The sequence below is a fragment of the Oryx dammah genome, unplaced genomic scaffold, assembly GCF_014754425.2.
Source record: "Oryx dammah isolate SB20612 unplaced genomic scaffold, SCBI_Odam_1.1 HiC_scaffold_17, whole genome shotgun sequence".
NCBI lineage: Eukaryota > Metazoa > Chordata > Mammalia > Artiodactyla > Bovidae > Oryx > Oryx dammah.
In genome coordinates this window covers 59,555,082-59,572,763 of record NW_024070201.1, presented here as the reverse complement: position 1 = coordinate 59,572,763, position 17,682 = coordinate 59,555,082, and the positions used below count along the sequence as shown (strand labels likewise).

The window sequence follows — 17,682 nt, the reverse complement described above, 5'->3', positions numbered from 1 at the left end:
ATGCTTACTCCTTGGAAGAAAAGTTATGACCAACCTAGATAGCATATTGAAAAGCAGAGACATTACTTTGCCAACAAAGGTCTGTCTCGTCAAGGCTATGGATTTTCCAGTGGTCATGTATGGATGTGAGAGTTGGACTGTGAAGAAAGCTGAGGGCCGAAGAATTGATGCTTTTGAACTGTGGTGTTGGAGAAGACTCTTGAGAGTCCCTTGGACTGCAAGGAAATCCAACCAGTCCATTCTGAAGAAGATCAGTCCTGGGTGTTCTTTGGAAGGAGTGCTGCTGAAGCTGAAACTCCAGTACTTTGGCCACCTCATACGAAGAGTTGACTCATTGGAAAAGACTCTAATGCTGGGAGGGATTGGGGGCAGAAGGAGAAGGGGACGACCGAGGATGAGATGGCTGGATGGCATCACCGACTCAACGGACATGAGTTTGAGTGAACTCTGGGAGTTGGTGATGGACAGGGAGGCCTGGTGTGCTGTGATTCATGGGGTTGCAAAGAGTTGGACACGACTGAACGACTGAACTGAACTGAGCTGAAACTTGATATAGCACTCTTCAGTCTCTAAGTCATGTCTGACACTTTGTGACCCCATGGATTGCAGCACAACAGGCTTCTCTGTCCTTCACCGTCTCCAAGAGTTTGCCCAAATTCATGTCCACTGAATTAGAGATGCCATCTAACCATCTCATCCTCTGTCACTCCCTTCTATTGCCCTCAGTCTTTCCCAGAATTAGAGTCTTTTCCCATGAGTTGGCTGTTCATAACAGGTGGCTGAACTTCCACTTCAGCATCAGTCCTTTCAATGAATATTTAGGGTTGGTTTCCTTTAGAATTGATTGGTTTGATCTCCTTTTAGTCCAAGGAACTCTCAAGTCTTCTCTGGCACCATTATTTGAAAGCATCAATTTTTTTTGGTGCTCAGCTTTCTTTCAGGTCCAACTCTCACATCTGTACACCGCTACTGGAAAAACCGTAGCTTTCACTATATGGGCCTTTACAGGCAAAGTGATGTCTCTGCTTTTTAATATGATGTCTAGGTTTGTCATAGCTTTCCTTCTAGGAACCAGAATCTTTTAATCTCATGGCTGTAGTTACTGTCTGCAGTGATTTTGGAGCCCAAGAAACAAAATCTGTCACTATTTCCTCTTTTTCCACTTCTTTTTGCCATGAGGTGATATTACAATAGGAAAGGGTAAGTACTTCAATAGAAAAATAAGCAAAGGACATGAAAAGTAAGTATATGACAAAAGAAAAATTAAAAGAGTCAAGCCAAATAAAGGAGATCAGTTTCACTAGGAATTTAATAAATGTAAGCAATGAGATAGTATTTTTTCCCTACTAATTAATGAGGAGACGTAGAGCTAGGAATAGCCAATGTTGATAAAGATGTGGGAAGACAAGCATACTCATTCCTTTTTTTGTATTTGGGTTTTTTAAATTTTATTTTATTGGTATTATCTATTGCTGTGTAACAAATTACCCCCAAATATAGTAATTTAAAACAACAAACTTTTATTATCTCCCAGTTTCTGTGGGGTAATCTGGAAATTGTTTAATTGGGTAGTTCTAACTCAGAGTCTCTCTCATGAAGCTTAAGTCAAGGTGTCAATGGAGGTTGCAATCATTTAAGGGTTATCTAGGCTGGAAAATCTGCCTCTTAGCACACTTACATTTGTCCAGAGGCTTCAGTTCCTTGGCACATGGGCTTCTCTGTAGTGCTGTTCAAGCATTAGCTAGTGATCCAAGAGAGGAAGAGAGCAAAATGGAAGCTGTGCTGTTTGTCATAATCTAATCTCAGACGTAACCTAACACCACTTCTGCCATCTACTTTGGTCACATAGACTTATTCTGATACAATGTGGGAGGGGACTACACAAGGGTCTGAATATTAGGAGGCAGGGAACATGGGGGGCTGTGTAGGAGGCTAGTACCTTATTTCTAAGGAACTATTTGGCAATATTTATCAAAATCTGTAAAAGAATACATGTTCTTTGGACTTAGTAATTCCACTTACAGCTACTTAACCCAAAGAATCAATCAGGAGGAGAAGGGGATGACAGAGGACAAGATGGTTGGATGGCCTCACCGACTCAATGGACATGAGTCTGAGCAATCTCCAGGAGATGGTGAAGGACAGGGAAGCCTGGTGTGCTGCAGTCCATGGGGTTGCAGAGTTGAACACAACTGAGTTACTGAACAACAATAACAACAACAAGAACAACAACAACTACGTTAGTTAGACACATCATGGCTCTACCTTTTGGGCCCTTCTTTACCCATTTCATTGAATATATAAGTTTTCCCGTGTTCCAGATACATCTTCTTTCCAATAAGAGGGAAATATATCTCAGAAGTAAGCTTACATAAAATGTTTTTACCTCTATTAGAGGATGTGAAACATGCAACTACCATCATGATACAGCGGGTTGAAACATATGTAATATCCTGTCCCACTACTCATGTTTCTCTCATATTGATAATATTGTGCTCTTTGTTGCTGAATTTTGGCTTTGGTGCTTTACTATAGGACAGATGTAAAATAATGTATTTCCCTTTTCTGTCATATTTACTTCAGTTGAATTGTCTTGGACATTTCTAAGACAGTAAGAACTGACACAAGACCAAATAATATAATGAAATAAATATGACACAGCTTCAAGATAAAATGAGAATCCTATTTTTTTTTTTTTAGATAAAAAAGGGGACTACACAAGGGTCTGAATATTAGGAGGCAGGGAACATGGGGGTCCATGTAGGAGACCAGTACATTATTTCTAAGGAACTATTTGGCAATATTTATCAAAATCTGTAAAAAAATACATGTTCTTTGGATTTAGTAATTCCACTTACAGCAAACGGAGTTTGTACAACTTCATACAAATGGAGTTTGTAATATTTTTGTGTTAGCTTAGTGATTCAAAGGACTTTCCAGGTGGCACTAGTGGTAAAAGAAGCTGCCTGCCAGTGCAGGAGACCTAAGCGAATCCAGTTTGATCCCTGGGTCTGGAAGATCTCCTGAAGAAGTGCATGACAACCCACTTCAGTATTTCTTCCTGGAGAAAGCTATGGTCAAAGGAGCGTTGGCAGGCTATGGTCCATGGGGTCACAAAGAGTCGGACATAACTGAAGTGATTTAACACAGTGATTCAAAAATTTTTTCAAAGATTATCTGATTAGTATACACCACTATTTTAAATTGGGCCTTTTAAAATGTATTTTGTAGTAAAAGCATAAATGCATGTGATAACAATTAATGTTTGAAAAAAATATGCTGATGAGAAATAGTCTCTTCCTCTCAAATGCATATTTAAAATTTTGATAGTCATTTATTAATTTAATAAAAATTTATATTTACTATATTTTAAATTCATATTGTTTTTACCTTTCTTCTTGACTTTTTCTGAAAACCTCCCTCTTTTTTATGTTTATTCTTGAGATATACTCTGTATTTCTATTTTTAATGTAATCTCTTACATTAAAAATAGCTTTATTGAAATATAATTAACATACCACAGAATTGAAGTGTGCTGTTCGATATTTTTCAGTATGTACATAGGGTGTTGGTTTCATTACCACAACCTAATTTAGAGCATTCATATTTAGTTATAGATTTTATAACAAAGTTCAAAGTTATTTAATACATCTTTTTCTAGAATAATATACTACTCTTTAATTATCCAGTGAATGCTTCCTCATATTTTTTTGTTAAAACTTGAGTTCCACAGTTTAAAAAAGAAGTTTATATAATACTTTAGGCAGCATATCTAAGCTTTATGAAGTAGTAAACAAGCTGGAAGAACAAGTTGCTTTACCCTCCCTATTTTGGCTTCCTCGTCTTTATAAAGGGAACAATAGTCACACCTTTCAAAGGGTTGTTTCAAGGATTAAAATGTAAATATGTTATTATGTGGGAAATTACTTTGATGTACTGGTAGACTTCAAGTATGTGCCTTGATAGGCTATCCTTGAGTTCATGGAACAGAAAATGTGCAGATTACAGTTTATTTAATCCATTTAAAACACCAAGTACAATGTATGGAAAAAGAGATGGGCTAGGTTAATATGCATAAAGTGTAGGTGGGTTGAAGGGCCACATTACCTGAATCTCTGATATAGACGCATCCTCTCTCAGTGTGGCATCACCCTTCCCTGCTGTTGATGTGGTTACCAGGACCAGAGTTGAAATTGGGCCTAACAGATGAAATGTAGGTGAGACACTGACACACACTTGATCTGGGAGACAGCTGGTGGCAGGTACGCTTGGTCAATAGCTGTGCTCCCTAGGTGGCCTATGGGCAGCTGTGGATTTTATCCAGCAGAGGATCCAAAATGAGAGTCAGCAATGGGTGGTCAGTTAAAGATCTCACGATTGTGTGTCTCATGCTTAATTTACATCTAGTATATAGTAAATATATGTTGTTTTGCTTGTTATTTAGTAAATCTGTCTATTTTGTCTTTCTACCCTTTTCTATCTATGTTCATGCTGCTGCTAAGCTGCTAAGTCGCTTCAGTCATGTCCGACTGTGTGACCCAGTGGACAGCAGCCCACCAGGCTCCCCCGTCCCTGGGATTCTTCAGGCAAGAACACTGGAGTGGGTTGCCATTTCCTTCTCCAATGCATGAAAGTGAAAAGTGAAAGTGAAGTCGCTCAGTCGTGTCCGACTCTTCACTATCCCATGGACTGCAGCCTACCAGGCTCCTCTGTCCATGGGATTTTCCAGGCAAGAGTACTCAAGTGGGGTGCCATTGCCTTCTCCAATCTATGTTAATAGACATGCTCTAATTATTTTCGGCCTGACATTTCTCAGGTTACTAACTTACTTATCTTTGGTTCCTGTGGCTAATGAAGCCCATCCATCCTATTTGTTTTGTTGTTATCCAGAGCAGAATTGAATACTCCCCCCAGATAGAGCAACTGCAAATTACATGTACACAATACATTTACCTTCTATGTAGAAATAACTCAGTAAATGTTAGCCATTATTGTCAATATATAGGATGGCTTTAGTATTTAGCAACCGAGTTAAACTTGATCAGATCAAACAACAAATTAGAAATCTTCGTATGAAAGTTATTTGTCTTGATTTTGATCTGAAATTGACAATAAAGTACAAAACTTATTAGCCAGATTTTTTCCTATTAATCTAACTTATCCTCCCATCATTCCAGTTGTATAGATTTTTGGCTGTTGCTTACAAGGCTGGTAGTACTGTTCTGTTTTTTCCCTTCCCTACAGGCTTATCCTCAGTTTGTTCTGACCTACCTAGAGGAGCTAAAAGTGCACGTAGATGTGACCCAGACAGAGTATCACCTTCACCACGGTGCCTGGACCACAGCTCATCAGGAGCATGGCAGCGGCTTAGCAGAAGAGGTCAGTGTAGTGACCAGAGGCAAGACAGAGCTAGATCTCTGAAAGATATTTTGAAAAGAGGAAAAATGTTTGGGTTGTTTTCAGGAGGAAAGAATGAATTCACAAATTAGTGTTTTTGATATTTAAAATCATATCCATTACATAAACATCTATTTATATACTTATATTTATGTAAACATCTATGTGTATATTTATATAAGCATCCTTTTTGTTAAATAAACGGTGACACACTATCTTTTCTTAGGACTGCCTTTTGTTCTGGCCACATACCAAAGGTTTATGTGCTGGATGAAGAAGGCTGAAGGAACCATGAAATGTGCACTGTTAAATTTTTTGGCATATATAGTTTAGACATTTCCACTCAGTGAAAATTAGCTATATAATTCCTATATTTCATTTATTAGGTTCTGCAAAAAAGTGCCAGTATCCCTGATTTAAAGCCTCTGCCAGAGCCTTCAGACACCCACTTAATGCCAGAAGGTTCTCTTGGGGAGACAAGGCAGCTGACAGTGGCCCTGGTGAAGAAACTGGAAGAGAAACATCCTAAGGCTTCTGCTCAGAGGTAGGGCACTGACAGAATGGAGCTTTATTGCTCAATGACATTCGATGTTTTCCTTCAGTTTCATGTAAGATTTGATTTCTTGAAGATTATTGAAATATCTCAAAAGCCCTTTGGCTTTAAGCCCGTTGTTTTTGGGTCACATTTGATAAAGAGAGGTGACATTTATGTGTATTTCATTGAAGACTGATGTATGATATTGTCTATTAATATAAGTATACTTAGAAGGGTTACTGTCCTGGGATCTCATGGAAATATTCTGAAATAACATAATTAGTATAAGGCAGTGCAGAGCATATATACTCAATTGTGAAAATATCAAAAGGTCTTAAAGAAGGGCACACTCATAGACAATCCTTTCTGTGTTCCACAAGAATATTGGGTTAGACCTAGGGCTAAGTGCATGACAGATGGTCTTAAGTAGTGATAATTTAACAAATTGATATAATTCCATCACTAGAATAAAACTAACATCTATTATTTTGCTAACTGATTGAAAATCATCCTTGATAGGAAAATGGATACTATTTCTTTGGTCTTCTTCATTTAATTGGAAAACTAAGGTTTATTATTATTATTTTTCTAGGACTTGGTGTTGTCAAGCAAAAAATGACTTTATAAACTGTAATTTCAATAGACACTTGTTTGAAATTAACTATTGATTAAAGTACTCTTAAAGGAGTAATACAGTTCTTATACTCAGTAAAGTTCAAGATAATACCTAAGTTTAAATATTCTAATAGTATATAGAAATGTCAATTGCATGAAAAAAGATTTTAATTTCTTTTTTACAAAGTTTTTTCATCTTTATTGGGACATAGTTGGCACATATTAATAACACTGTGTAAATTTAAAGTGTGCAATGTAACTTTATTTCAATTAAAAGCTATCTTATATTCTTAAATTATGTATTCCTGCCTCAGTGTTCAATAGGAGGGAAATATTTTTTTCTTGATAAAAATTGCCCCTTCAATTTATTGTCTCTCTAAAGTATTTATCCCTCAAATCCTTTGATTTTGTTGTTTCAAGTAAGATAGGGCACAAACAAAATAACAAGCTTAGTATCTTACTGTTTTATAGTATGGGGGTGTCCTGAATCTATATGAAAACCTGTGTTCCAGGACCTCCTCCTCCAGTGTTTGCTTTCCAGTTGTACATAAAGTTCTCAACTCTCTCATGCTCCCCAACACAATCACAAGGCTTCAGCTACACATCCAGGCCACTTTCTATCTGGGTCACCAGGATATAAGTCCATTAGAAATAGTCTTTGAAGTTTTCATGTAAAACACCGGAGAGCTGAGGAATTAAAATACTGTTCTATGAGGTTGTCGTTGGTCGTCTCTGTAGGTTCACTCAGTAGCCATTTTTACTCTACTCTTCTTGAGATAGTGCTGGGGGTTTGTCATTATCCTGGGTTCTATTCAAGGAGGCACAGTTTCCTCCTGCCCTCAGATTTCCAAAACCTATATGGGGTTTTTGTGTTTGTCTCATGCTGGCCCTCATGGGTCACTGTGCAGGAACCAAAGTTCTAATTCACCTACTTCCCGATAGTTTCCCCAACCTGGATTTTTTTTTTTTTTGAGGGCTCGGGACTTTGGGTAGTTTGAGGGTTCTTCTAATGTTTTCTGTTTTATCTTCCTTGAAGCAGTGTAGTCTGATTATGAAACTTAGGAGAAAAGAATACAATACTGTATTAGGCAATGTGAGACAAATAAACAATGAAGCTGTTAAACACAGTTAATATACCAGAGTACTTGTTTGAGTTGTTAGAATGAAATGAGATGACTTTAAATTTCAGGAATATAGTAAGTACTCAATAGGTAGCGTTGTGAAAATGTTCTGAAAACAAATAGGGGTAGAAAAGAATTTTTAATGGAATTTGTATTTAGATGTGTGATTTTTTAGTCAATAGAAATCGACTGGTAAATATATTTTGGATTTTATTTAATAAGAAATTTCCTAGGGGCGTTTTCTTAGAGAGGGTTCCTCAGGGTTTGTGTCTCAGGATACAGCGACTTTCCCAGCCTTCTTCTTCTTCTTTTTTTTTTTAAAGCCACAGGATTTATGTGTATTCTTTTCTCCATCCCCACAATTTACCACAATAGGTATAATTTCTGTTTCTCTCCTTTTTCTGTTCCTTAATAAAGTTATCTTGAATAAACAGTTAGTACTTAGAGCAATTACTTTCCTCCCATTTTGGAAGGAGTTGTTGGGCAAAATTAGAACATGGTATTGAACTTGGCCTATTGACTGCTTTGAATCTTAGGTTGTCTTGGTTAGGTTTGCATATTTTCCAAATATAAGAGAATCAGTAGATTATATTATCACAGCTTTAAAAAAGGTATCACATTGTTTTGCTCTTATTAATGATGATTTTATGAAATAACATCACTGCAAAAAATAAAGAAATAATGTGCATGATACGAGTTGTGGAAATTGGGAAAAAATAGAATACTAGAGAAAACATTAATGAGAAAATAGTCTGAAAGAAGCATATATAATTGAAAAGAATAAAATGATATAAATGTGTGAACTTCCTTAGAAGTGGCCAAGGAAAGAGAGAATCAGAAGTAGTCAAATTTGGAGAAAGACACAGAAGTAGGTAGTTACTAGCAGGTAATATATGAAAAGGAAAGATAGCATTTGGTAATTAATAACATATACTGACTTTGCTTAAGTGCTTTGTGTGCCATATTTTCCAGTAACCTATGAGGAACTATTACCAAACCAAACTTGGGTCCACTTGCCTAGATGCAGTAAAGCCCACCTGCTGACACTGGGTTGTGGCAAAGCAAGAAAGAAAGAAAAGAAAGAAAGTGAAGTCATTCAGTTGTGTCCGACTCTTTGTGACCCCAAGGACTGTAGCCTACCAGGCTCCTCCATCTATGGGATTTTCCAGGCAAGAATACTGGAGTGGGTTGCCATTTCCTTCTCCAGGGGATCTTCCCGACTTAGGGACTGAACCCAGGTCTCCTGCATTGTAGGCAGATGCTTTACCGTCTGAGCCACCAGGGAAGTTGTGGCAAAACAAAGTGCAGTATTAATGCAGGGCACCAAGCAAGGAGTCCAGGACAGCTAATGCTCAAACCTTCTGATAGGTTTCAGGAAAACATTGTTAAAGGCCAGGTGAGGGAGGGAAATTGCAAATATGTGATCAGTTTGCACACAATTCTTTGATTTGGTTGATAGTGAAGTAACAGGGTGGTGTCATAGTTTCGATTCTCTGGCTCCGGTACGACTGGGAACTACCTCCTCATGGTCATCAGGAAATTAATATCTTCCATTTGGTGGGGGTTTATCATCTACAAAACAAGTCAGGAAATGTGTTCCAGATACTATTATCTAGGTACTTCAGAGAACTGAAACAGAGGATATGGAGGGGAAGAGTCTATCACAGGAAGACCCCATAGGGTCCTGCTCCATTACAGTATGTAAAACAGAGGTATTAATCTCTGTTTTACTGATAAGGAAATTTAGGTATAGAGAGAATAAGTTATTTGGCTGAGGCTTCCAGCTGTTAATGGCAATTTCAGGCAGGTCTATTCACACCTTAAGTGTTCCTCTTAGCCTCTATATTGTTATGCCTGACCATTCATGTTCTCATCTTAATGATTATTCCACATTTTTAGCCTTTCAAATGGGGCTTATTATTTTGACTGGATATCTTAGAAAAGAATCTTTAAATAGGGTGGAATAGTTTAGAAATACAATGATAAAAGATTTATCAATATATGCAGCTTTCAGTGAAGACTAAATAAAAGGTAGAAAATATTAAGGGAGACTGTAAACCCCTGATTTCTTAGGTTTACTGATTTAGAGGCTTGAACTTGAATGGATTTTAGATTTTAAAAATCCTCTTTCTAGTAACATAACTATAACTTGTCATGATTAACCAAGGTATTTCACACCTTGAGTGGTGGTTCAGTTCAGTTTTGTATATACTAAATTTGATGACATGTAAGAGCTGTCATTTGTTGAATACTTAGCATATGCCAACTGTTATTCTAAGTACTTATTTATTCTTGTAACAATGTGATAGACTGATCTACTTATTGTCATAATAACCTGATCCATAAATATGTAGCCACTATGGCTCAGAGAGGTTTCAGGATGTGTCCAGTCATACAGCTAGTGAATGGGAGAGATGAGATTTGAACCTATATCCACTTGGATCTATAGACAATGTTCTTAGCCACTGTTTTATTCCTCATTCCTAGTAACTTTTATTGTATTAATTTCATAACAGGATAGAAAGTCATCATATGAGTAGCCGTATTGTCATTGCTAAAATTTTATGTGTATTACATCATAAAAGATTTAATTAAACTATTGCCATTTTGATTGATATATTATTTTGAATTATAGCCTTAAAAAACTACAATAATCATCACAAACCAGGTCATCTACAGACTCATTTAATTTAATTTACATTTCAAATATTTACAGAAAGCAACTAATTTTTTACCTTTTTTTTAATGTGAAAAAATTCTTTTTTCCATTGAAGAGAAAGGAAAATCTTCTACTGTGTTATGCCTTTCATGTAAGATTCTTAGTACATAATAGGTTGTATTTTTTGTTTGATTGAAAACATTTTGCTTCCTCTATTAGTAAGATACAGCAATGTATCTCTCTTCTTACTTGGGTAAAGTAAGTTGTGTGTACATATAAGTCTAAGTTTAGTCCAAAGTAAAAATAAATGCCATATTCTGGCATCTTTGAGTATGTGGAATGTGTTGTTTACCTTAGTTTATCCAATGGAGTCCTTTCCCCTTATTTAAATTGAATAGGGGGTGGGGAAGGATTGGGACAGCCGACAAAGCACACTGACCCAGCTTGTCACCCAGTGACCTGTGAGAAGGAAATAATGAACTGTGAGTAGCTGTCATCTTAACTGCTTCTGACAGTTTGCCTTTGGGCACATCTGTGTTAGTTGCTTTGGAAAGGCCTTTGTTCTTTTCCCACTAGTGACTTTGTGGAGCGCTGAGGGGTTTGCTAGCTACTGTACTCCTAACCAGCCCCTGCCTTCCCAGGGAAGCGAGCAGCTGCCACAGATCACACTGACATTTCTCTTCATGACTCAACTTGGCATGTACTTCATTCTTTCCAAAGAGAACAGATATTTAAAAGTTCTTTTTTAAAAAAATTTAAAATGTACTTTAATGTCTCATGAGTTTTCCTTCTACTAAGAAAGCAAGTAATAAAATACATTTATTGTTTTCATAGTCTTCTATATAAAAAGTAAAGAAAATAGGTAACCTACCAGATGGGCAGGTGACCTGAAGGAAAGATATCAAAACATTAACAGTTGTTAGTTATTGGGTTTAAAATTTTTGTATATTGTTTATTTTAAAAATTTTAATGATTGAATATTATATTTGCAAAAGGACAAAAATCAGCATATGTTATGAAAAGCATTTTTCATGTAAATGCTTTATTAGTAGGAACATTTAGACTAGAATAGGTAAGAATATGCTATATTTGGTGCAGATAATTCCACTTCTACTTTTAAGATGTTTCTATCTAATAACTTAAACTTTAAAATATTGTAATATTTACATTTTAAATTAACCTAGTGCATAAAATTATTATAATCATTAGGAGAGGTAATTTGATAAGAAACAGGTGCTTCTGTCCCAGGGTTTCCTGAAGTTATCGCTACTATTTCAATCATAACAAAGGCAGAACATCCTGAATAATGTGTATTATACCCTATGAGAATTGTTTAAATTAAAATCAAAGCTTCATTTATAAGATGTAATTCCTGAATCAGTTTTAAAGTCTTATTTACATTTTTACAATTGCTATAAAATCCATCCTCCTACTGTAATTAAGTCTGGCTGCAATCGACATGGAAGAAACCCTGAGCATTTGGTACTCAGTTTTTTATACTTACTCTTCCAATAGAATATGAATCCAAACTATACTGCATTGGTCAATTTTTGTAAGGTTTTTTTCCCCTTGATATTAATAGAATAGAAGAAATGAAGCTTGAAAGAACTGACATGCTTGTTCCCTCATTCAAGTTTTTTCTCTCTTGGTAACAGGTTATAGATGCACTAGCTAGCAGAACTATTATAATCTTTTGCTTTTCAGAGAAAGGTAAATTAGCAGTAATGAGAAATTCTTTAAGTGAAAAAATAATGATCATGTCTATATAATTATAATTTGTAGAAAAATTAAAAATTGAAAGACATTGATTTTCTTGAGTAGTCAATAGCATATGATTTATTACTTTTTTAAATCATTTATGTAGTTTTGCATATAGTTGATGGTAATCTATAACCATCTTATTTGATTAGAACATTCTCATTTTGTTTGTCACACATCAACACAATTTTTGTAGAGACAGTGAATGTGCCGATCAGTTTTGATAATAGCAAACTCTTGTCTTTTTAAGTAAAGGGGGCTGTTTAAATTGCTACACTCAAATTCTTATTTCTAGAATGCTTACCAATAAAAGCAAATGTAAACATAGTAATTGCCTGTGATATTCACTAAATCCAATTAAGCTTCCCAGGAAATAAATCTCATCTTAGGTTATATTACAGTTGCTCACTGTTGAAATGCTCAATGTTAAGCATTAGCCTTTAGCTCTTTTATACTGTATGAGAGCATGCATTTAAGAACCTGAAATTATTGTGTTCCAGAGATGCAGAGATATGCTTTTAAATTTTTTTTAATTAGAAGAGTTAATATCCTGATTTTGGCTGATATTATTACCAGTTTGCATTTTGGTATATTTAAAAATTAAGTCCCACATGTTCTCTGTGAACTAAAATAAAATGAACACATAATCTAATTGCACCTGCTTTTTTGAAACAAAGTCAAAATCAAGCATTCCAAAGGATTAGGTTTATATCCATAAATGTGTATTAATTCAGAAATTATAAAGGCTTTCAAATAAGCATTTTATGATTAATTTTTGTTCCACTTACTGCAGTGAGGTACCCAAACCTTCAATTATGCTGCTTAATTTACATTTTAAAAAATGTTCTACTTATCACTCTGTTTTATTTAATATTATCTATAAAGCTATTCAAGTTATGAGTGGGAAACCCTACAACTACAATCTTCAAACTTGTATCCCCAAAACTAGAATGTCTATCTTGTATTATCATAGTGAAAGTAGTAGGTAACAAAGTTCTAAAACTGGGTAATAGTGCATTGCTGTGCTGTGCTTAGTCACTTGGTCGTGTCCGACTCTTTGCGACCCCATGGACTGTTGCCCATCAGGCTCCTCTGTCAATGGGGATTCTCCAGGCAGGAATACTGAAGTGGGTTGCCATGCCCTCCTCCAGGGGATCTTCCCAACCCCGGGATCGAACCCAGGTCTCCCGCATTGTAGGTGGATTCTTTACTCTCTAGACAATCAACACAAGGTTGTTGAATGAATGACTGAATGAATGCATGAATAAAGAACTGTGATTAACAGAAATAAGAAAATAGAGAGGGAGCTAGTCTGAGCATTCATAGATACATTTCAAGACCCTCACTGTCTGCTGGATGATTATAACCCTTCACATGTGTCAACCCAAAACTGCCTGACTATCACAGTGGTTTTTCTAACTGATTTCTACCTCTCTCTTTTCTTTCATCCTTTATTAATGTACAGCTACTTGCTGAGCATTGTCTACATTCCAAGAACTATCCTAGGCACTGGGGATACAATACTGAAATACAGGTACACGTTCTCACCTCACAGAACTGCCCTAACAGAGTCTAACAGAGAAGAGAGACATTAAACAAATCACTACAATAAAAGGAGGATGATAAGTATATTATAGGGAGAAAGAGTAGGAAATGGCTACCCACTCCAGTGTCCTCACCTAGAAAATCCCCCCAAAACAGAGGAGACTGGTGGACTGCAGTCCACGGGGTTGCAAAGAGTCGGCCACGACTGAGTGACTAACACTTTCATTTTCACTTTAGGAGAAAGTAGTTAATCCTGAATACTCTTCCCTGGTGATATGCTTTTGAAATATGGCTCTGAACATCTCACTCACAGACTGACAATTCTTCAGTGTTTACTAGTTTCCTGCTAAGTTAAGTTCCCTGTGAAGCATCAACTGGCAGACCCGCCACACTCTTCTTGTTTCAGAACCTCCCAGTACTTATCCAGGCCCACACTGGGCTTTCCTAGTGATTCAGCTGGTAAAGAATCTGCCTGCAGTGCAGGATACTCAGGTTCAAACCCTGGATCAGGAAGATCCTCTGGAGAAAGGCATAGCAACCCAACCCAGTATTCTTGCCTGGAGAATTCCATGGACAGAGGAGCCTGGCGGGCTACAGTTCATGGGGTCTCATAGAGTTGGACATGACTGAAGTGACTTAGCATGCATGCGTACAGGGTGACTATACTTGGCTTCTGCAGATTTTCTTGACCAAAATGCCTTTACTTCATTTTTCCTGCCTAAAATCCTACCCTTTGCAAGGCTTGTATTCACTGATGGTTTTCAGCCTTTCTTCTTTTATGATATATACTTTTAAGGATATAAATTTACCTTGAAGCCTGGCTTTAGCTTCATTCTACCAATTTTTATGTTATATTTCTGTTATAGTTTCCATTTTGTTGTAACTTTTGATCCATGGATTTCAGAATTATATTTCTTAATATCCAAATATATGAAATATTTCTGGTTGGTGTGTGTGTGTGTGTGTGTTTGACTTCTAGATTAATTTCATTGTGATTGAAGAACATTCTTGGTATGATTTCAACTCTAATATTTGTTGAGATTTGCTCTATGGACTAAAGCAAATTTTGAAGTTTTTATAAGTGATCCATATTTATTTGAAAACAAGATGTATTCTGCAGTTTGGGGGCACAGTGTTCTATCCATTAGGTCAAGTTTGATAAGTGAATTTTCAATTCTTGGTTATACTTACTGATATTTTAGAGAAATAAATAAAAGCTCCCTCAGAGAAATGCATGGCAATCCACTCCAGTATTATTGCCTGGAGAATTCCATGGACAGAGGGGCCTGGTGGGCTACAGTCCATGGGGTTACAGAAGAGTTAGACACAATTGAGCGACTAAAGAACAACAAGAATTAGGTGCGCACAAGTTTAGAATTGTTATATGTTTTTGATAAATTAAACTTTACATTATTACAGAATGTTATACTTTACCCCAAATAATTCCTCTTTTTCTTTGACTTAAAGTTTGTTTTGACTTTGTCTCAAATTTTTGTTTGCATAATATTTATTGCATCCTTTAATTTAAAAATTTTATCTTTGTATTGAAAGCATATAGGTTTTTTTTATTGCAGCATATGTTTTCTATCACAATTAAAAGACAACCCATGTCTTGATAGTTATATGTTCTTTTGGGGCTTCCCTGGTGACTCAGAGGGTAAGGAATCTGCCTGCAATGCAGGAAACCTATGTTCAATCCCTGGGTTAGAAAGATCTGTTGGAGAAGGAATGGCTACCCACTATAGTATTCTTCTTGCCTGGAAAATACCGTGGATGGAGGAACCTGGTGGGCTACAGTCTATGGGGTCACAAAGAGTTGGACATGACTGAGTGACTAACATACGTTCTTTTACTATTATTTTAGTGGTTGTTCTAGAGATTATGTATGTTTTCTTGATTTATCAACACCTAATATAAGTTCCACCAAAGTGGAAACAACTCTCAGGTGTGAATGTGTCTGGTGGTAAAAGTAAAGTCTGATGTTGTAAAGAGTCTGATGTAAAGATCAATATTGCATAGGAACCTGGATTGTTAGGTCCATGAATCAAGGTAAATTGGATGTGATCAAGCAGGAGATGACAAGAGTGAACATCTACATTTTAGGAATCAGTGAACTAAAATGATGGAGAATGGGAGAATTTAATTCAGATGACCATTATATCTACTACTGTGGACAAAAATCTCTTAGAAGAAATGGAGTAGCCCTCATGGTCAACAAAAGAGCCCTAAACTCAGTACTTGGGTGTAATCTCAAAATGACAGGATGATTTCTTTTTGTTTCCAAGGCAAATCATTATATCACAGTAATCCAAGTCTGTGCCCCAAACACTACTGCCTAAGAATTACAAGTTGAATGGTTCTTTGAAGACTATTCCTGGAGAAGTGCATGGCAACCCACTCCAGTATTCTCACCTGAAGAATCCCATGGACAGAGAGCCTGGAGGGCTACAGTCCACAGGGTCACAAAGAGTCGGACACGACTGAAGCGACTTACCACACATACACTCACATGAAGACCTACAAGAATTTCTAGAACAAACACCAAAAAAAGATGTCCTTTTTATCAAGGAGGATTGGAATGCAAAAGAAGGGAAAAAGAGATACTTGGAGTGACAGACAAGTTTGGCTTTAGAGTTAAAAATGAAGCAGGGCAAAGGCTAAGAGAGTTTTGCCAAGAGAAGACACTCATCATAGCAAATACCCTCTCCCAACAATACAAAGGATGACTCTATACATGGACATCACCAAAATGGTCAGTACATAAATCATATTGATTCTATTCTTCGCAGCTGAAGATGGAGAAGCTCTATATAGTCAGCAAAACAAGACCTGCAGCTGACTGTTATTCAAATCATGTGCTCCTTATTGCGAAATTCAGGCTTAAATTGAAGAAAGTAGGAAAAACCACTAGACCGTTCAGGTATGACCTAAATCAAATCCCTTATGATGATATGGTGGAAGTTACAAATAGACTCAAGGGATTAGATCTGATAGACAGAGTGCCTGAAGAACTTTGGACAGAAGTTAGTAACAATGTACAAGAGGTGGTGACCAAAACCATCCCAAAGGAAAAGAAAGTGATTGTTTTGCAAGAAGGCAAAGTGACTGTTTGGAAGAGGCCTTACAAGTAGCTGAGAAAAGAGTGGCAAAAGGCAAAGGAGAAAGGGAAAGATATACCCAACTGAATGCAGAGTTCCAGAGAATAGCAATGAGAGATAAGAAAGCCTTCTTAAGTGAACAATGCAAAGAAATAGAGGAAAACAACAGAATGGGAAAGACTAGAGATCTCTTCAAGAAAATTCAAGATACCAAGGGAATATTTTATGCAAAGATAAGCACAATAAAGGACAGAAATGGCAAGGACCTAACAGAAGTGGAAGAGATTAAGATGAGGTGGCAAGAATACACAGAATTATACAAAAAAAGGTTTTAATGACCCAGACAACCATGATAATGTGGTCATTCACCTAGAGCCAGACATTCTGGAGTGTGAAGTCAAGTAGGCCTTAGGAAGCATTACTACAAACAAAGCCAGTGGAGGTGATGGAATTCCAGCTGAGCTATTTCATATCCTAAAAGATGATGCTGTGAAAGTGCTGCACTCAATATGCCAGCAAATTTGGAAAACTTAGCAGTGGCCAAAGGACTGAAAAAGGTCAGTTTTTATTCCAATCCCAAAGAAGAGCAATGCCAAATAATGTTCATACTACTCTACAATTGTGCTCCTTTCACATGCTAGCAAGGTAATGCTCAAAATCCTTCAAGCCAGGCTTCAACAGTATGTGAACCGAGAACTTCCAGATGTTCAAGCTGAATTTAGAAAAGGCAAAGGAACCAGAGATCAAATTGCCAACATTCACTGGATCACATAAAAAGCAAGGCAATTCCAGAGAAACATCTTCTTCTGCTTCATTGATTATGGTAAAGCCTTTGACTGTGTGGATCACAACAAACTGGAAAATTCTTAAAGAGGTGGGAGTACCAGATCACCTCACCTGTTTCCTGAGAAGCCAGTAACCACGTCAAGAAGCAACAGTTAGAATCTTACGTGG

The 17,682-nt window shown here is 36.7% G+C and overlaps 1 protein-coding gene across 2 annotated transcripts in view; it reads left to right on the top strand.

The window, feature by feature from the left end:
• Positions 1 to 17,682, top strand: part of DCDC1 (doublecortin domain containing 1) — a 438,943-nt gene that overhangs the window by 253,422 nt on the left and 167,839 nt on the right. For both annotated transcript variants that reach the window (XM_040258928.1, XM_040258929.1), the window contains 2 exons: positions 5,245 to 5,379; positions 5,784 to 5,941. In XM_040258928.1, the coding sequence (XP_040114862.1) occupies positions 5,245 to 5,379; positions 5,784 to 5,941 (293 nt within the window). The remainder of the gene's footprint in view (positions 1 to 5,244; positions 5,380 to 5,783; positions 5,942 to 17,682) is intronic.